This window comes from Diadema setosum, chromosome 4 (assembly GCF_964275005.1).
Source record: "Diadema setosum chromosome 4, eeDiaSeto1, whole genome shotgun sequence".
In the NCBI taxonomy this organism is placed as follows: domain Eukaryota; kingdom Metazoa; phylum Echinodermata; class Echinoidea; order Diadematoida; family Diadematidae; genus Diadema; species Diadema setosum.
In genome coordinates, this window is record NC_092688.1 from 46369627 (window position 1) to 46392338 (window position 22712).

Consider the following 22712-nt stretch of genomic DNA (forward strand, 5'->3'; position numbering starts at 1 on the left):
GATGATCTGACTTCAAACTCTATTTTCTCGGCTCACCCATCAGCGACTTTAGGATCCTTTTGTTGTAGCGGGTCACATACTATGCAGGTCAGTTTTATCACAAAGCATCCTACGACATACAAATTTTGCAATAAAGCCTGAAATATACAGTATGACAGGAAATATCACTATTTTTCTCAATAAACCCTTACTGTAGATGGTTGATTCTACATGTACACATAGAAACAATGTTATTTACTGTTGTCCACATTTTGTACATGTACAGTTAACATTGATTTATTTTATACTGATTAATATTTTTACATTGGTTGATTCTATCCCTCACTCACCTGTTAGAACTATTGTGAAGCAGTAAAGCTGGGTTTTCACTTCATCTGCAAATGGTAAATACTGCCCTTACTAGTATCTGGGTGCATTCACATTTGAATTCCCATGCTGTGTACAATGTACAGTAGATGTCACCATGCAGTAAGTTGTTGGCTCTACTCATTGGTGAAGTGTACAACCATGGTAATACATTGTAGCTACCATGGTTATTCACTTGGTGCTGTTCTCACTCACAAATATCATGGCATTTCTTGTAAGCGCTGCACATGCATATCTCTTTAATACACCTACAATGTACAAATGAATCTTCACTGGGGAAAAGATGAAGTATGTCAGGTCACATTAGAAATACACCACTGTCCGATCAGTGACATTATTTTGCAACATGATTCATACTCATACAATTGTATCTTGCATGCCTATGTATTTTGTGCAAAGTTTGAACTTCAACCCTGAATACCATGACGTACCCATACAAGGTATTGTGTGCGTTTGCATACCTTTTATACGTTACAGATTTCAGCTCAGGTTACCAGGGTATTTCACTGTCAGTATGCATCCATGACTGAAGGATAGCTGTCAAACAGCAAACATTATATGCAAATTTAGACACTCCACATATTTGTTTCATATGGTCACAAATACAAAATGCACACATGCACATGTAATTCTTTCGTGTTCATTTTTATGAAGGTCAAGATATCATTGTACACATACCACGGTAAATGTATTTCACCATCAATAAATAAAATGCACTCAAAGACTGACTGCTGTAGGATACTACATGTACAAATGTAGTGTGGAAGCTGTTAAAGGACAAGTTCATCTTCATTAACATAAGGATTGAGAGAATGTAGTCAATATTAGTTCAACACATCATTGAAAGTTTGAGGAAAATTGGACTATCCGTTCAAAAGTTATGAATTTTTGAAGTTTTTGTGCAGTTACCGCTGGATGAGAAGACTTCTGCAGTGTATGATGTCACATGCATACAACAATATAGGAAAATATAAAGAGAATTTCACAAAATTTCATCTTTTGAAAAAAGTACACATTCCCTCTACTCGTTACTGACATACCTTATGTTATGGGTAATATTATTCCCATTGCCATTAGAAAGAGGCAAGTCAAGTGCTCTTTTATTATGCGAAAAAAGTGAAAATATGCTGAATTTTTTTTTACATTTTCTTTATACTGTTGTACTCATATGACATCACGAGCCTTAGTAGTCTCCTCATCCAGCGGTTCCAACACAAAAATTTTAAAAATTCATAGCTTTTGCATCGATTGTCCAATTTTCCTCAGACTTTCACTGATGTGTTCTACTAATATTACTGCATTCTCTCAATCCGTATGTTTATGAAGGTGAACTTGTCCTTTAAAAAGTCACGGAATTAATGACAGGTGTAATACTGTAATTTATGTTAAGACTAAGGCATACCTTGATATTTGCATACTTAAGATCGATTTGAAAATTTTATTTTATATTTTTTTTTCATTTTTATGGAGCAATAAGGATATTTCTGGGGGGCGTTTCATCAACGAGTTCGTCGGAGGTTTTCACCGACAAATTTGCTATCAGCCAATCAGACGCAAGGATTTCAGTAGCTTTTAACAGTTGTCGGTGTAAATCACCGACAAAAAGTTTCATGAAACACCCCCCTGAATATCACCTTTGCCCATTTTTATAAAATAGATTCTTACAGTAGATGCATATTTTCTACAAATGGATGTCTTTTTCATTGTTTTGATTTTGGTTTATGATTTTGTGATATGTAGTTACATGTAAGAGATCATTGCAAGTTAAACTACGTGAACATTGGTGTTGAATCTGCTGTTCTGTTGCCAAGTGAGGATGTTGGACAGACATGATGACTTGGCTTTGGTCTTCATAAGACATTTGCAAGGGGGGGGGGGGGCTCATGTGTGATGTATTTTTGCAAGACTACAGTGTATTTCAGCTTAATACTCAAGTCCAAGTTGTGATTAACATATTTATGTTAACATATTTATGTTAAGACACAGTGTACGTAGGCTTTTACTGTTCGTCTCCACAGAGCAGCGAACAGGATTTTGCATGTTTGGGACCCCCCCCCCCCCCACTACACACACACTTCATACACCTACAGTGTATGCCAGACAGTGTTCGCATCTGCAACAGACACCATCTATACAATGGAACCTTTTCACCAGCGACCAGTAATAAGGGCTAATGTATGTTAGGGAGGCCACGCATTTTCCTCCATCAAGCCATGGACGCTGATAATGCATCTTCCAGCACAGGATCCATGTTAAGGTCTGCTGAAAGTGTTATGCCGTTTTGCTCCCCATATGGGAAGCGTTCACGGTTCTCTGGTACTTGAATCAGAGAGGAAGGGTTACTGAGGTTAGATTTCCCCCCAAATAGAAGTGCAAGAGTGTCTTTTCTGCTCAGCTGAGATATACTTCAAAGAGATACCATGTGTATCACTGTCTATGATTGACAAAGCAGTGACAAAAAAGCAAATTATTGCAGAACCCATCAGCTCAGTTTATGTTTGTACAATGTCAAGAAATTTGAGTTACTTACAGTTGAATATCATTTTAAATCATCTAACCCCAAAATAATCCCATCTTTTTTTAATGCATCAGCGACAATACAGCTTTCTTTCTTTTTTTCTGGAATCTGTGATGTCTTGTTATTTCAAGGTGATTTAGGCCATGCTCTGCATGAGAATACATGTACAAATGTACATGTACCTGTCAAACTTTCAAGCACCTTGCTAACTTTTGCAGATCATATAAAGAAAAAACAAAAACACAAACAAACAAAACAAAAACGAACTCCAGCTTTAGTTCTAAAATATGCGTTAGGAACAGAAATAATATACATGAATTATGTTAATCAGTAAAATAAATGTCAGCAAAATGTGAATAATAGATGTAAATATTAAAAAATCTTTCTGAAATAAACTGTTTCCATGATGGTTTATTGAAAAGAATTATTGATGTCTCAAATTTGTGGCTTTATTGCATAATTCTTGTACATGTACTGTAAAGTAGGGTGTTTTGTGATACAACTGGGGCCCGTTTCATAAAACTTGTCATCAGTGACAAGTTGTCATAGATGTGACAAGCTACTGAAATCCTTGCATCTGATTGGCTGAGTGCAAATTTGTCATAGAAATGTGGCAGTTGTCACTGATACATTGTAACAAGTTTTATGAAACGGGCCCCTGAACTACATGTAAACATACAGTACATACACAGTTGTACTGTTTGTATGCATCAAATGTGATAATTGAACATTTGTGTAATCACTGCCCCCAGTGTTCTTTTTCATAATTAAAATGTGCTTGTATCTGCTCTTTCCTTTAGAAGCAACATGTACAATTCTCCCTATCGCATATTAACTGATATCAATCGATATCACCTCGCGATACTGATATCTGATCGATCGCTTTGGGGACGTCTACTTGCGGTTCTGGAAAATTGTACCAAAGATCCCATGTAGTGTAGGATCTTTGATCGTACATTCCTTTGTGGACAATGTCTCGAACAAATACACGAGTTTGACTTCAGGTTGGAGTGGTCTTTACTGCGAAGCAGATTTTTCCATGCTCTCTACTGAACTTTGTCTATTGGGAACTTCACCCCCGTCACATTCTTCATCTACAGATATTTTCCATAATTTCGTTGTTTAGCATCATCGGCCTAGCGTTGGGCTGCTTTGCAGAAGAATCCCATTTATCAAATGTAAAGTTACAGATTAAAAAATAACTATATATTTGACAATTTGATACGATCTCTGAATACAAGCTAGTACAGTGTACAATAGGTACTTAAGTGTTCAATGTGCATAAAAGCGTACATTTACACATCGCGCGTTCATAACCATAAGTTTAATCCCAAGAATTAGAGGTAAAAAAATTAGAGCGCCACACACGTTCAGATTCGGAGAGCTATAGGCTATAGGGAGAATTGTATAGGTCTGTGACCCTCATATAAAAACAAAGATAAGAAGAAACAAAAAAGCAGCAGTGCCTGTATGTCATAAAGATTTGTCAATATCTAAGTTGGTTTGTTCATATTTGTCTAATTCTTTTGTTCTGATCTCGAGCAACCTACATGTACACATGATGTACTGTATAATGTGATTTAGGGTTGTATTTTCAGTTAATTCCCAGTGGAGTCTGTGAAGAAAAAGTAAAAATGACATCATCCACAATGCTGTGTTATGAACCTCAGGTAATGCTTCCCAATGCGAGTCAAGTGAGTCTTATTAAGTTTCAGCAATGAGAAAAACAAGGACTCATATTGCTGACAACAGAAATATAGAGTTGTACAGAAATTTCAGATCATATTCAAGTTAACTTAGAGTAAAACCAGATAAACATTTAACTGGTGTGTTTGTTATAGCAACTAGCACATATTCCTCATCAGAACTTGCAGATCTATGTTGTGAAGTCATTGTACAAGATGACAGTCAATTCTGCAGAGGTACATTGTATGTGTAAAATGTGTGAGAATGCATGTCCCCATAGAACATCGTGAGGTTATTGATTGATTCCACCGAATTTTACATAGATGCATTTCTTTTGTTCTTAATTATTTGAAAAACACCATTAGCTCTATGACTAATTAACCCTCATGTATTTTCTCTTTCATTTGTCTGACAGGAATAAAGCAATTTCAGATTACCTTCGTTCCAATGGATATGAAAAGACTCTCACAGAATTCCAGAAGGAAGCAGAAATGGTAAGTACTGTGATTGTGGTATATTTATTTGCTATGTTTTCATTTTCATTAATTTCACGTGTCTACCGATGAATATTGCCACCATTTACCAAATACTCATCATCAACAAATCATCTTCAACTGAGGGTGGAAATCACAAAGGCTGTTTTCACACGGGTCGAAAAACATAGATATTTCAATGCTTAGTCAGAAAAATACAATTAGTACACATGACCGAGGAAGGCTGTGCGGATTCTGCACTTTTGAATTTCACAGCGAGGAGAGGAGGTGTGGCTTCTTTTCAAGTTTCCATCAATCACTCTTGAGCAGTATTAAAATATCAACTAGCATGCACTTTGACTGCACTGCGATCATTTGAGAAGCGCGGTTTTTCTGTGGAAATAGTTGAAAGGTCACCACCATAAGCTCAGCCCCCCAAAACACAAGTTGGAGGTCAAACCACCCACACAATTATTCTGTAATTCTGGAAAATTGTGATTGGAAAACACAGTCAGACCGTCATTTGAATCACAATTAGAATTACAATTGTGGAATTATCCTTTGCTTTTCCAGTTTACATACAAGGGCAAGTCCAAGATAATGTCCCCTCAGATGCTCAAAATTCAACTTGATTTTATCAAAAAGTTATTGATATCATGCTGTAGCCAAAGAGTTAAATCATATATTTCCAGCAAAGAAAATATTGAATTATGCAAATTTATGCAAGAAATATGGCCTTGATTTGCATAAATCAAAAACAAACCTTACGTATGGGACAAATTATAAATATTCATCTAAAATCAGTTGAATTTGTCCTTGACCTAGTTCCTTTATGGACATGAGCCCTGTATGAGTTAGTATAATCTGCAATTGGTAAGACAAGGTCAGCACATTAATTATGCAAATTATGCACTTTCCCAGAACATAGTGTCCCATACGTAAGGATTTGAGTATGTTTTTTTAAGTTTTTTCTGAAGATTTGTAACATTGACCAATCATACTTTAGGAAGTTCTAATTTATTCATTTCAACTCCAGATTAGCAAAACTAAATGAGGAAATTTAATTAGTCCTTCATCTTATAACTAATTAAAGTTTGCTTACGTATGGGACAAATGCCTTACGTATGGGACATTACATGCAAAGTGAATGGGAAAACCGCCTTTTGACATGGATGCTATATGTCCTTACATTTGTTTGGTTAATGGTTATCTTTGCACCTACTCTGAAGGATATGTCTATATATCTGCCTCTCCTACTCAGTTGACCTCAGGGAGAGTGTAAGAACAGCATTATTGAGTCATTCTATGATTAAGAAAGGAAAATAAAGAATATTCATTTATACTTGTATTTTCTTATTTTCATTACAGGCTGTGCAGCTGGTCTTAAATTAACATTCCCCGTGAACATTTTGATATTGGACATTTTCTTAATTCAGTTATCATTTTCAACTTTACCTCTCTACAAAATGACTTTGTCCAAGAATGGGATTCTCTGAGTGTCATTTTAGGTGCAGTACACTGTTCAGCATGTACCACAGGTTGTACAGCCTCAAAAGCGAAATCAAAACAATTGTGCTTATAGCGCGCATCAATGACAACATTATAGGTCTTACTGAAAAGAAAAATCACTGAAGGTGTGAGCAGGTAACTTTGTCATTACTAGAGTTGATAGCAAAGGAAAAACCCTATGAGAATACTTTTTATTTTGATATGATTGTTAATATTTCAACTGCTCACCCTCAGAATATGTCATGACTTATCAAGGTCATGAACATGATTTCTGAAAATCCTGTAAAATGAAGACTATAGTTTACATTTGCTATAAACCACAATATCAATACTGGTTCTGTGGTTGGAGTGCTAAAAAACACAAATTACACAAACAAATAGGGAATTCAATTTTCTTTTCTATTTTGTGTTTGAAGAGACAGATGTGCTCTGAGACACCTTCATCAATTCATACTTACTTTGTACCCCACATCTACACAATTATCAACATACATTGCAATCTGGTAGTGTATGATCAAATGAGGTTATAAGAATTTATTCAAAATTGTAATTTGCAGATCAGTGAGTTACTTAAGTGTTTCAAATCTAGATTTGAATGTGCAAATGATAATCTTTCCTGTATCACTACACAAGCATGTATGTATGTACAAAGTAACACAAATTTTGTCGTCTTTGGTTTCATAGACACGAAGCCAAGCAATTTGAAAAAAAAAAAAAAACAGCATTGGTACATACATTCTTCTATCTCCTTAAAATCTAAAACTTTCATTAAAATTTGATTGATTTTGCAGTTCAGCTAAAATTCACATGGCAAAACATGATGATTACAGAGCAAAATGAAGTACTCTTGTTGTTGTTGTGTTTTGTGCTGCATTTCAAACAATTATAAAGCTTTATAAAAACTTAGACAACTTGCAAGGTAAGCCTAGAGCTACTGAAAGTACCCACTTCAAACTGTATTTGCAAATTACATTGTACGTGACGTTTGATTCTGAAGTTGAAATTATCAAGACTACAAATTAGTTATTGTACATGTACGTGTATGCTATATCAAGGTCACAAGCTAGAATTCGCTCATTTTTTTTTTTTTTCATTTGATGAAAAAATATTGACTAGAGTAATTACAAATGGGCTAGAAATAGAGTGTCAGTATACTATATCTGTATGTGTAGACATCATGAGGACAGTGTTAATGTATGACGGAATCTAAACTAAGACATTTAATTGTAAATTGGTAATTACTTTTATTTGTTTTATTTTAGCTTTTGCTAGGTACCTGAACCGGGAAAGTACCCACTTAGAAGTCTATTTCATTTGTTACATGTTGTAGCATGATTTGTGGAACTGAATATGATACTATGGGGAAATTTAAAGTCATTCCCATGAATGCATTTGTGCACTAAAGACAAATGTCCCATACGTAAGTTGAGCCATGTCCCATACGTAAGGTGTACTTTCGTTAATTAAACCAACTTCATGAAAATATGCTTTATTCTTTTGCAGTGAAACTTTGCTGAAAGATACTTCAGTATTGTACCTTTCTTCACTTCCAAACAGAACTTGATCAGTAAGGTACTTTCAGAGAATTTTCAGTTCAAACTTTATTTTGAAAAATCCAGTTTTTCTCTGGTCCCATACGTAAGTTGGCATATTTTTCTTAATAAAACCATTAACCCAAGGTCAAATGATATCAAACTTAAACACAATATTCTTCTCAGGGATACCAGTCCTCCTGATGATAAACAATAAAATCCAAGTGCTCCTTCATTACTTTTCAGAGGTTTGAAATCTCTGAATGTCCCATACGTAAGGTGCGCGATATCTTGGACTTGCCCACAAACAGCCAAAACTCATCATTTGAATCATGATTCCATGTGTGTGTTATTAGAATCATGATTCAAATTACGCACTCTCAGTACGTGTGAAACAGCTGTTAAGTTTTTCCTGCAAGGAATAATAATTTTTCTCATTCTGTCACTGTGCTTCTCCATTTCAAATAAACCACTCACTAACTTGTCTTACAAGTCTCAATTCACAAAATATTTTGACATGCTCACAAAATAACTAAGCATATTTTTGTACTCTAAAACCAGAAATATTTTTGGCATGAAATTTTTTGCTATTTGGAGCAGATGGCCTTTTTTTTTTTCAGCAAGAAATTTTCACAAATTGCCACTGTAATTCAGTGCATAGTGTAAACAAGAACTTTCGCATGCATTTTAATTGTGCAAATCTTGGCTCCTCACGAGATTTGCAAAAATTTCATGCATGCGAAAATTTCTGGTTTTACATTTTTTCCAGTGCATGCTTCCTGTCAAAGCTACAAATGTATTGATGTCAATGAGGCTCCAGAGAGAAGTTTTAAAACAAAAATCAATACTGAACTAGAGATTGTAATTTGTCATCACTGGCAAATTAAGGTGATCCGATTTTTTTTTTTTATCAATGATTCAAGTCCTGATCGCAATAGGCATGACCATGCAGGTTTCATCTGTGTTCAGAGACATTGGCCGTGTGATGTTTGGATTCTCATTTAGAAAAGGGAGTCATATCTGCCATCATTGGTACCAAATCTGTATACACTATAACGAAGATATAGCAACAAGTACATATCACCTTTGACCCCACTTTGCACAACCTAGATGGCATCTGAGCAAAAAGTGGTTATTTTGTGAAATGATTCTTGTAACATGGTCTTTACGTGTGCAAAATATGGGAAAGATAGGACATGTATTTACTAAGATACAGGATGAAATATTTATGACCTTTGACCCTAATTTACATACCCAAGATGGTGTCCGATCAAGTAGTTGTTATTTTATGAAATAATGTACGTAACATGAACTAAACATGTGCAAAATATAGGGGTGATAAGGGCTGTTTTTCATGAGTTATTGCAAAGAAAGTTGCAGAAAGAAAGAAATACCTCAATACATCGAAGATAAGTTTGATTTCAACCAAGTTTTTTGAAGTGATCCCGACATCATATGAAAAATAAAAGGGCATGTAACGATAGCACAAAGTCTCAGTTACAACATATTAAAATCTGAGAAAAATCCACCGAAGGGTAAGTGAGCTAGTGCTCGATAAAGACAATCATGTCAATTTTCACATCTAGAAAACTTCCCTCCCATAGAGATAACACGTCATAACGAAGAAACAGAAAGAAGTACATATGACCTTTTGACCCCACTTTGCACACACAAGATGGCATCTGAGCAAAGAGTGGTTATTTTGTGAAATGATTCTTGTAACATGATCTTTGCGTGTACAAAATATGGGAGAGATAGGACATGTATTCACTTAGATACAGGATGAACCATTTATGACCTTTGACCCTACTTTACATACCCAAGATGGCGTCTGATCAAGTAGTTGTTATTTTATAAAATAATGTACGTGACATGAACTAAACATGTGCAAAATATGGGGGTGATTGGCTATTTTTTTCTTGAGTTATTGCAAAGAAAGTTGCAGAAAGAAAGAAATATTTCAATACATCGAAGATAAGCTTTAATTTCAACCAAGTTTTTTGACGTGATGCAGACATCGTATGAAAAAACGAAGGACACATTAACGATAGCACAAAGTCTCAGCTACAACATATTAAAATCTGGGAGAAATTCACCGAAGCATAAGTGAGCTAGTGCTCGATAAAGATAGTCATGTCAATTTTAATTTCCAGAAAAACTGCACACCCATAGAGATAACACGTAAATTGGTCAAATTTGACAAGATTACATTCAATCCATTTTTACGAGGTGATGCCGTCATCTAATCAAAATGTTGTTATTACATTAATGAAAGAGCATTCAATAAGCTACATCATACTGAAATTTCGATGAAAATTGGCAAAGGATTAGTGAGATACGCTCGAATGAACTTAAAATTTGATGACGTCATTTTGAAAATTTACTTTTTTTGATTTATTAAGAAATTTGATATCTTTTGATCATTTTGCCAGCATTGCCGCCCCATGAAATGACATGTACAACTCATCAGCTTTCAAAATATGTAAAGAAAATGGGGGGTCACCGTCCATCCTGACGAGTAAAATCGGATTTAAAATTGGCGGTTTTTTGGCATAGTTGCACTGTATATCGCCATTGACGCGCGCGCGGAATTTCAACTTTGACGGGCCCGTATGACGTCATATTGAGTCGGATTGACTTGAAACTTGGTGGAAATATTCCTTGACATTTCAGACATCCGATCCGTGTGAAAAAACGGGAAATTTCTATTGCATATGAGCTGTGCGTGCGTATATGCGCGCGCGCGTACGCGTCCGTCCAAATTTTTCAATTTTTCAAAAAATGCTCCAAATGGTCTGAAACGTGTGCAAAAAAAATTTGAGCTCGATTGGAGCATACAAATATTTCAATGCGCGCGTACGCGCATGTTTTAAGCGCATAGATGAATTTTGAGAATATGAGTAGAATCAGCTTGACTTGAACTTTATGTGACGTAAATTTCATTGAAGAATTCCATTCCATTAATGAGATATGAATGAAAATGTGTTTTCATATAATGACGTCATAGTGACGTCACGGTCGACTGATCACAATGATTTTACTTGATCTGTCGTCTTTGTGACACGATACATATATGGTATAAGTTTGACATTGATAGCAAGAGCACTTTTGTCCAGAAAGAAAGAAAGAAGAAGAACAAAGAATCCGTACAGATACAGAAGGTGATCCGAGAGGATACTCGGATCACCTAATTCCCTATCACCGTATGGGTAAACTCTTTCAAGATGCCAACCCCCTCTCTCCCAACCCTCCTCCTTGAATAGTTGACAACCGACTATTCATATTTAATCATAACAATCATGCTTGTCATTGTGTATACACAATTGGTTCAGTGTCAATGAACCTACACGGTACAAGAGGGAGTTAATTTTATGCATCGATGAATAGGGATGAAAACACATGATTGTGGTTGATCATCTTTGTGCTGGGATCAGATCTTTTGTGATTAATCCTTAATTTACATACAGTTGTTCAAGTCACATTACTTCTGACAAAACTTCTATCAAAACTGAATATACTCAATGAGAAATAATGTTATCATCACCACATTGTCAAAGCTAGTAGCACCTTTGTGCAGTGTGGAGGAAAAAGCATGCATGCGCTCTTGCCTCTTACAGCATTTGCAATGAAGATTACATGCATTTCCCCAGAAATTGTGTGTATGTGGGAACGAGTGTGTGGCGTGTCTGTTTTTGCCAGTGTGTGTCAGTGGATATTGTGTAGGTGTTGCACACTGTCATGTGTGCTAGGAATCATGTACATTGTACACTGTACTGAGCTGCCATATGGCCCAGTGCTGTGGGAGAAAAATGCGAGGTTCATGTATGATGGTAACCTGATTCCTTATTCTGTTCAACAGTTCTGCCTCCTGCATGTATATTTTGCTTGCCAGTGGAATATGTTGTTGTAAAAAACATACACTTCAGTTTTTGAACATTTATACAACTAAAGATACATGTAGGCTTCATGGGGATGTGTGTGTTAATTACCAATGAAAGAAATTGGAGATTTGAATTTAGCCTGTGGAATATTTGTACTGGAAAGGATATGGTGTCAGTAAATTATTCAGACATTGGGTAGGAAGAGTCTTAGCAACAAATATACTGAAGGTTAGTCAGTTTTACTGGGGCCCAGTAGGGGCTGAAAAGAATAAGTGCCTTTAATCAGGCGGTAGCCAGGAAGTTGTAGTTTCATGGAGAAGACAAGACGTCTTCCCAAGAAAGCTTAGGGAAAGAAATAACCCGCATATGGCAAGAACAGTTGATTTTGTTTGTGCAAAAGAATTCTCGACTTCTTGTATCCTGTACAACAATGAGGAAGTGGTCATGCATGTTAGTTGTGTAGTTTGTTAGTACCACTGCTAAGGTTTTGGTTGCGTTGAAAGCCAGTTCACATAATGGGTTTTATTTATAAATGCTATGGCTAACAGAGGTCATGTGTTAATGAAAGCATGAAAAGCAGAACTTTGTAAAATCTACTCAATCTGTGCCCAGTAATGCTCTGTAATACCCTATTTAGTGTCCTGTAATGGGATTTTAAAATTGTACAATGTATGTGCAATCTACAGGGCATACAAATTATTCAATTCTAGTTGAGCATACACAAAAACTGTCTGAGCATGTACAATGTACATATGGGCATTTCCACAGTAAATGGGTAGTTTTAGGTTGGAAAAACATGAAAAATTAAAATTGTCTTCAGAGTATCCATATTTCAGAGTTTGGTTGCCTAATACCTATATTAAATATTTTTAAGTAGGAAAAGATAACTTTGTATTCAAATAGAGCTTGAGTGGGTATGTAAGTAAGACATGTGTAATAGGTATGGGGTGAACGCGTGTAACACATAGCATAGGACAGAAATATTGGAATGATGGATTCCTCATACAAAGAATACAAATATTGATTTGAAATCATCTGACACTATTTATTGTACTGATACATTATGATAAGAACAATTTAGGTTGTCCATATTTGTGAAAACATACATTATTTGTGTCATTTTGAAGTGTGCATTCATGATTAATGCCAGAAAATTTGTGCATCATATCCGAAAGGCGAGATCGTGTTTGTACCAAGTTCCTCCATAATCGGGCGAAGTGTTGTCATATTCATATCTGTGTGGGTGCATGTGTGTGTGTGAGGAAAAGCCAAAGCTTCATTGCAATATAGTTTCTTGAAATTCCAAAGTACATGATATGACATGTATCACTGCATTAGTGGTGAACGCATGTAACACAAGAGTAGGACAGAAACTTGAACTTTACAGAGTTTTTTAATTTCCAAGGTTAACGATACACTCCCGTTCTCCAGTATATTGTGTAGTTCATTTTAAACCACAATGTGCAGTATATACAAAGGCTGAAATATCAAAATACTGTATGCAAAGGAGCATTTTGCTGTTGTCATTGGGTCAGCAGTTATCATTTCGTGTCCATTACACCTTGATATTCCTAGATACACGTATGTAAATCAAGTGGATTGTATTTGCCTGTCCAAATTTAAAACTTTTTTTTACTGATACAAAAATACATGTGTATTGATACAGTTTATAGGGACTAAACTAGAATTTCAGTCATCACATCCCAAACTCAATCAACACACAGGCTCTGGAAACAAGAATTAAAACTTGCATTGTTCATTTTTCTATTGCATTTAATGTCCATCAGCCACAGTTAGAAACATAAAGCAGTTAATGTACCAATAACTGATTTCAATGTGAAAAGAAACTGTTATTTGATAGTGCAACAGGTAAATCTGTTCATTTCAATTTACATTCATTCGAAAATGAATAGTTGTAACATTCATTAGGGAAATAATCCTTATAGGGAATCAATACACAAAGAATGACACTTTCAGAATTGTTCAGGTACTGTACGACAACTCTTAACTTTACAACCCATGAGGTGATTTGTAAATTAGAGAACAAAGCATCCTTTGCAACTGATTGACAATTTGCCCTACATCAACGTAAATAAGCACTGAATTGATCAGTGTTTCTATAGTAGCCATGATATAAAAAATCATGGGCGTACATACTCGAGCAGGATTTGAACCTACGACCCCCTGATCTCCGGACAGGCGTCATCTCCACTAGACCATCGAGCTTCTGCCTGACAGCAGAAAAAAAAAATGTTAATAAATCATGGACGTACATGCTCGAGCAGGATTTGAACCTACGACCCCCTGATCTCCGGACAGGCGTCATCTCCACTAGACCACCGAGCTTCTGCCTGACAGCAGTGAAAACATCGACGGAAAAATTCCATGAATTTGAAAGCACCCTTTTCTTTGCCTGCCAATTCAATACAGTGTGCATTTTTATATGGTGTATAGGGCCTAAACTTGAATTTCAGTTATCACATCTGAAACTACATCAACATACAGGCTCCATAAACAAGAATTAAAACTTGCATTGTTCACTCTTCTATCGCCTTAATGTCCGTCAGCCTAGTTAGAAACATATGCTTTATCAAGAATAATACTGATATCTCCTTATACTTTCGGCTTTATTGCGAACATTTTAAATGGTAGGATATTGTGATACAACAGACTGACACATATGCATCGAATGTGATATCTTGAACATATTTTAAATCACTGCTCCCAAAGGTAAACTGGACCTTTAATGTAAATCAGCCACAGTAAGAAACATAAAGAAGTTAATGTGCCATCAACTGTTTTCAGAGAATAACACTTTCCAAAATGTTCAGGTACTGTCAGAGAACTCTTAACTTTACAACCTATGGGTTGATTTGTAAATTAGACACACACACACAAAAAAAAAAAAAAAAAACACGCACAAAAAAAAAAAAACCACCCTTTTATGTGCCTGCCCATTCGATACATACGTACAATGTATTCAAAATGGTGTATAGGGCCCATTCTGGAATTTCAGTCATCACATTTCAAAACTCGATCAACATACAGGCTCTGAACACAATAAAAATTGACATTGTTCGTTCTTTTATCGCCTTAATGTTCATCAGCCACAGTAAGAAACAAAGCAGCTAATGTAACAACTTTTTTTATTCAGTTGTATCCCTGTTTATATCTTGCTTTAAAACAAAAGGGATGGTAAGCATTGGTTTAGGTGATGACTCAGCTTTTAACTTTTTGAAATAGCATACAGGTTCTCTTAAAGGCATTGAAAGTTTACTTAAGTGAAAATCGGTTTTGGAAAGGCTGAGATATCCAAAAAGAAAGTTAAACAAAGTGATCCTAATAAAAGTTGAAACCCAGATCTTCTATTTCAATAACATTGGTTTACTTTGTGGCTTCATACCTCAGCCATTTGAAGACCATGTTTCATAAGCTAAACTTTGTATTCCTTGTAGAATTGTATGCTCATAAAAATTTCATAAGTGGTTTCTTAGTACATTGTATCAGATCTTGCAAAAAGTTAAAAGCTAAAGTCATACCATCTGATATACTTTACAACTTGAAGGAAAAAAAAAACAACTGCTGTCTTGTGGTGCTTTGCTCCTCCAAGAGAATGGGATCAGGCATTCTCCACAGGATGTTGTTTGTAGATTCTCTGGAGATGTCGTCTTTGATCGACCACATGAAAACTCCATGCCTCTTTTTTCCCCATTAAGTCATCATCCAGGATGTCTTTTACCTGTCAAAAAAAAAAAAAAAAAATATATATATATATATATATACATAATCAACAAATACACATAAAAAATTATTGAGTTCATTTTATCAAAATTTTTGAAAGTTTGGAATATTCCTATATACTGAGCGCAGATAAAAAGATTGTTCAAAAGGCATGTACATGTCACCTGCAATTGAAATATAGTTGAACATTTTGCTGCATAGTTATTCCGTAAACCAAGCAATAAAATACACAAACTACAAATACAGTAGACTCTTAAAAAAAAAAAAAAAATGAACCATCATCAATGAACTATCAACCCACCTAGCAACCTTTCCTGGCCAAAGTTTCAAAAAAAGGATAGGTGTAATTCTTGGTATCACCAATACCTAGGTGCCGTGCGGAGAGCAGTGTTTTAGATGCATTATGAGATAGCCTACGGGACAAACTTGACCTGGTTTTGGCTGCACATGCACTAAGATCATGCTTTATCTTTATCCAGAGATATTTTTTGTTGAAGATTTCTTCGCTTTCCATCATGTGACCAGCACATTGAAGCCTTGCAGTAGTGAACCACGACTCTAGTGACCGCAAATCAGTAAAACTTAGAAACTTTCAACTCTTTTCAGCTGAATTTTAACCAAGAAAAAAAGGGATGGCAATGGAAAAGCAGACGATTAACTCCCTTGAATCATTTGGGAACTGCGACCTGTACTTAGCGTGAGACAACCAGAAGTGAACAAGGGCACAAAAGAATCCCACAGTGTATCTGTGACAGAGCTCTTCAGCATGCACAGAAGTTTTTTTGCACACTGGCGATACAGAGAATTGATTGCAACGTCATGAAAATATTAAAAAAATTCAAAAAGATATCTATGATAAAATCTTCATAATAAAAAAGAATATGCCATAGTGTAAAAAAATAAAATAAAAATGGAGGCCATGGCTTCTATCTTTGAGGGGTAACAATTAATGTTTGTTTTACACTGTAGAAAGCAATTCAATATCTCCAACAAACATCCTACACAAATTGCTCTGCAATCATTTATTCATGTATGCACTATAAATTTATGTGCTTTAAAGATGAACAAGAAATAGTCCTGTAAATAAAAGGAACCTTTCTTTTTTTTTTTTGTCATGGTCTAAAAAAAAAATATATATATATATATATATATATATATATATGCAACCTTAACATATTTAAGAGTGCCAATGTAGCAGCCTTTTTGACCAAAAGAAAAAAAAAAAGATTACATAATAAAACGAAAATATGCATTCACACCTTATCACTACAAAGCAGACAGGCTAGGCATGATGAAGGGATGCTCTGGGCACTCAGAAAATCTCCACCACAAGCTGTAGAACAGGGCCATGCAGCTTCTATAAATAAAATGATAATCGTATCAGAAGAAAACCCCAAATACGCACAGATGTGGCTACATGACAGTGGACCAAAATATCATGGAAGACAACAAAATGAAGACTAGTTATGTACCAGTTCTATGACATCTACAAATAAAATATTTACAATACATAATAGCACGGCATTAAAAATATGGAGGCCATGGCTTCTTTGAAAGGTATTACTGTTACTTGTAATGTCTGTTTTCCACTGTAGAAAGAGATTTCATTTCTCCTACACAATTTGCTTAGTGGTCATTAAATCATGTATGCAATACAAATTTACAATCTTCATTAAATAAATACAAAATAGCTCTGTACATAAACATAACATCGGCATCGCAGAATTTCTGCGAAGTGAAGTTGCGGAACTTCGGTCATGTCATATATTTATTAGAGCAGAAAGATTTGGGGCTGATTTCATCACAGGGATCGTTTTTAGGACACAACACAGGCCAGCAAAGAGCAAACATGGTGGATGGTGCAACAGCTGGAATGAGGCTCTGCACAGACAACTGTCCAGGCCACACAAGACAGGATGTTATGAACAGATTGTACATTGAGTACCAGGGTCGCTTAGCTCCAATGAGCCCTCCCGCAAAATCATAAAAAATATGTATACACACCTCACCGTAACACTGGAAAGCAGACAGGCTGGGCACCGGCATGATGATCGAAGGGACGCTCTCGTCACTCACGACATAATTATTGAATCACCACTATTGCACTAAAAGGTGCAGAACAGGCCAGCACATCTTCTCACACAAGTTGCTAGTTGTCTAGTCTACACCAAAACATAGAAATAGAATCTAAATAAATAAATCACATCATGGAAATCATGAGAGAACTGCAATGAGTAGACTGAGCTCATGTGGCTGAAAGACAACATCAACAACGTTGGAAGTCGAGTTTGCACTTTGGTTGCTTACAATAAATTGTTACTAATGTTAGGCAGAAATAAATCAAGTCAAATCCCGATGTAAACCTAGTAAATTTTCTTTTCTAACTTGTTTGATCATGGGTGTCTACATACACTAACGTTATCGTGTGGTTACACTTGGGACTCGTGTCACTAGCGTAGCGCTAGCCTGGCTTTCTAAATTCTATATTAAAAGTAAAACGTTACAGTTAGATTCTAACTGTTACAGTACACTCGTACAGTGCGTCAAAATCAGCTCACGATGGACAATGGGAGTTAAACTTGTATTCAGCCATTTAAAGTACCACTCTTGGCTTAGCTTTCGTTCATTGCTATTCCGTCACTGTCAGTTTGGTTTTATTTTGAAGAAAAAATATTACGAAAAGATGAAAAGAAAGATTATTTGAAGCTGGAAGCAACGAAGAATTTACTGACAAAAAAATAACACATGTGGGACTAGGCTCAGTTATCGTCCGTGTAAACTCGAAAACGAGTAGTGAAAGCTAGCATACAGAGAATCTCAAAAGAATTTCTAATAATGCCAGCAGGGCCATTAATCCTAAAACTACGGAAGATTCTACTCTAGAATGCAAAATTTACCTTTTGTCAGCGAGAGTCGTAATCACCTCCGTCATATTCAGATCTGAGCAGTCGATGGGTTGCACATACGCAATGCAGACATAACACGGGAAATTTCATGCGAACGATACGCAACCTCGGACAGAACGGCGCGAAACAACGAGGTAAACAAGACATGGGAACAATCTGTCTGAGTTACGCGCGTTCAGAACACACGTAACGAAGACCGATTGGCGATTCTGTCCACCGTTCGTGCGTCCCACCAAGCGGAGCGTACCCACCGAACGCACGTAACATACTGGACAGAATTAGAAAAGGAAGCTGAAGCTAGATAACTAAATGTTCTGAAAAGACAGCTATGCTTGTGGCGCGAAACCGAAGGCAGATGTCTAACTTCAGGGTAGTGTCCGCGTTTCTGTGTTAAATCGAACGACACTGGAGTGTCTCAACTAGCAGTTACGTACGTTCGCGGCGTGGACAGAAAATTGAATTTGGTAACTTTGAATACGGATATTAAATATTTGATTTAATTTTCTGTTGAATTAGTGAAACCTAACTTGAAACTGTCGTCAGCAAAGTGTATTTAACACAAAATAACTGCACTCTGACGCCTGGAAACCAAACGAAATTGGGGCCGAACGTACGTAACTGAAGTAGGACAGAACGCCGTTCTTTTCGGTCCAGCTTGCTTTCCACTCTCTCAAAACTCTTGTAATCGTTCAGGGCGAACAAGAAAATGATTTCTCGGTGCGTTGGTGATAAATTTTGAATTATAATCCACCCAGGATGCGTGTCTTCTAAGAAAATTTATTTTATACAAGTTGCAATTTATGTCAATTTTTATTTCAAATTTGCACATTATCAATAATACTAAATAAAAACAAACAAACCAGCACATCACAAAAAAATAACAACAGGACTCAACGAGGTTGAATATTTTATTTCACCTTACCACATGTATTCAAGAAATAAAGAAAAAAAGATGATTCAAACAAATATTTTCAAATGAAATTGCTCCATGTCTTGAGTGCATAAAACTACCCATTTACCGTGGAATTGCCCATATGTACTTTAAATACTGACAACTGTCTGACAAAGTTCCAGCCTAGAACAGTGGTGAAGGACAAATATTTAATGAGATTTAAGACCTTTTTTTTCTTGAGCTTTGAAATCTACACTATATAATTTCATAAGATACATTTAAGAGCTTTTCCCTTTATTTTGCCCACTTAAAGTTCCTTTGCGTATTATAAAGTTATTGCACTGTCGATCCCAAAGACGGTATTGCTCAAATGAGTGCTATTTTCAGGAAGAGGAAATATAAAATCTTTAGTGGATTATAATGCATACAGTTTGATAAATCCATCAATGTACACTGCTTTGATAATTTTCATTTATGCCTGGATTTTTCTGAACACATATAATATGTTACATGTGTGAGAATAACTTTGGAGAATTTTTATTTGAGATCACCTACTGTAATAAGCTGTATTACAGTGAACTGTGTGTACATACATTAATTTATTCGTTGGCTTTTATTGGACAATGTATTATGCACATCCAGCAGGAGTAATCACCATTAAGGCATGTAAAGAGTGAACATTTTATTTCACTGTGTGTCCTTATGGAACAAAGTGAGAAACTAATCCCCATTAAAGGGTGTGTACAGTTCTGGCCGAGGTGAGGATTTAGCTTTTAGCGTTTTGCGAGATATTCAGAAACCACTCTATGAGATGTCAAAGAGCATGCAATTCTAAGGGGTATCAAAAGTTTATTTGATGCAAATCGGTTTTGAAATGGCTGAGATATCCAAACAACGTGAAACAAAGAGATCCTAATAAAAGGCGTGGCCTGTCGCCTTTTATTATTATTACTTGTTTGGATATCTCAGCCATTTGAAAACCAATTTTCATCAAATAAATGTTGAATCCTTCTTAAAATTACATGCTCTTTCATATTTCATGAGAGATTTCTCGTTATCTCACTAAGGAATGTTCAAAACATGAATCCCCACCTCAACCAGTACTGTACAGTCCCTTTAAGGCATGTAAAGAGTGATCATTACAATGTATGTGCAGTTTCTATATTTAGATGGAAAAGGGGGGGGGGGGTTGGAGGAGATGATGTCTCTCTCTCTCTCAAGCAAGCTCAAGATGCTAAAATGACATGAGAATGTTGTCCTCTTTTATATTCTTCAGTGAGATGCATGGTAACTTAAATTTGTGTGTCATACAATGTACTTGATAGCTTCTAATATCTTTAAGATAGGAAAGGTTCTGCATATTAATTTGCATAGATAAGATGCGTGCAGATCTGTAAGATGTACTCGAGTAATAGATATCGGGTAAATTAAAGTATGCAGTGCAGGGTGCTGTAAAGCAAGGCGTGTGGTACCCTCTTTCTGTACTGTGAATTTCTAACCAAGCATGCACTAGAGTGCGAGGGATCCTGTGATGATGTGCTTTATGCATGTGTGTCTCCTTGTGTGTCTATGTGTATGTGTGTGTGTGTGTGTGTGTGTATGAATGTGTGTGGTATGCAGAGATCACTTGAGAGGGATGACGTGGAACCTGCAGTCTGATGTGATGGGTAAATAACCCTGCTCCCCCCATCTACCACCGCCATCATCCATGGATGCAGCGGGAGAACATGTGTATGGCTCTTCACTGGTCTCTCAACACCTCATTTATTGCCCTCCTCTCTGCATATTTTCCTACTCCCAAGAGCAGTGTACGGAAAAGGGGCATGCATATTAAGAAACAATGTCCAACACTTTGTAATAACTTGTATCACGTTTATGTTAGTTATGCATGGTAGAGCGTAATCTATTCAGGTGATGTTTATGAAAGAGATGTTAGCTGGCTCGTGTGGGCTCTTTCCAGATTTCACTGAATTCATCCCCACTGACACATGGGACCCAAAGAGCATGGATGTTTAAAAAAGTAGACCAAAATGAAAACATTTCATGTGGTTTTATGCTTTTCGTACTTTGAGTGATTGTATTATCCACAAGTTCATCAGAAGTAAAAATAAAAATTTCTGTCGTAAAGTTGTTAATATGCAAAGTTCTGGATAAAGATAAAACCCAATTTGTGCTATACAAAACTGAAATAGGGACACACCATACTTAAAAATACCTACAGAAAAGAAAACAAAGTAGCGCTCTATCAAAAGTGAAATTCACACAGTGTTATGTTTAAATGAGTGTAATGTTTATGGATGTTTGCGCTACAGAAAATTGAATGACTGCAAGAGATACATGCGTATGAAAGTAATTTTCTGATAGACATTTCCGTGATCAGAATGAAGGGGTAAAAGTGTGCAGTAATCACTGAATAACTAATTGTCCCATCAGAAATAAAACCAGAAATGTTTGATAGTTTTTAACGTTTTTAGATGAGAAAGAATAAGCAATCGGTTTTAGGTTTGCTCTCTATTTGACCACGTAATGGTCAAACTTGTTCTGCATTATTAAAGGACAAGTTCACCTTCATTAACATAAGGATTGAGAGAATGCAGCAATATTACAGTGAAAGTTTGGGGGAAATTGGACAATCCATTCAAAAGTTATGAATTTTTGAAGTTTTTGTGCAGTCACCGCTGGATGAGAAGACTACTGCAGTGTATGATGTCACATGCGTACAACAATATAAGGAAAATATAAAGAGAATTTCACAAAATTTCATCTTTTGAAAAAAGTACACATTCCCTTGACTCGTTACTGACATATGTTATGGGTAATATTATTCCCATTGCCATTAGAAATAGGCAAGTCAAGTGCTCTTATATTATGCGAAAAAAGTGAAAATATGTTGAATTTTCTTTACATTTTCTTTATACTGTTGTACTCATATGACATCACAAGCTCTTAGTAGTCTCCTCATCCAACGGTTTCAACACAAAAATTTTAAATATTCATAACTTTTGCATCGATTGTCCAATTTTCCTCAAATTTTCACTAATGTGTTCTACTAATATTGCTGCATTCTCTCAATCCTTATGTTTATGATGGTGAACTTGTCCTTTAAATATCCAGTGCCTTGATTTGGAGTGTGATTGTCCCACTGACAGAGAGGGAAATTACTTAATACAACAATCATTTGTTTGTATTTTCCCCAATTCTACAACTA

At 35.9% G+C, this 22712-nt stretch overlaps 1 protein-coding gene and 1 non-coding gene across 2 annotated transcripts in view; one reads left to right on the forward strand and one right to left on the reverse strand.

Annotated features, from left to right (window-relative positions):
- The window catches only part of LOC140227355 (lissencephaly-1 homolog), a 56575-nt gene that overhangs the window by 9827 nt on the left and 24036 nt on the right, over positions 1 to 22712 (forward strand). The window contains exon 3 of the mRNA XM_072307768.1: positions 4986 to 5064. Within this exon, the coding sequence (XP_072163869.1) occupies positions 4986 to 5064 (79 nt within the window). The remainder of the gene's footprint in view (positions 1 to 4985; positions 5065 to 22712) is intronic.
- Positions 14119 to 14191, reverse strand: Trnas-gga (transfer RNA serine (anticodon GGA)). The gene has a single exon. It is a non-coding gene; the product is annotated as a tRNA-Ser (tRNA).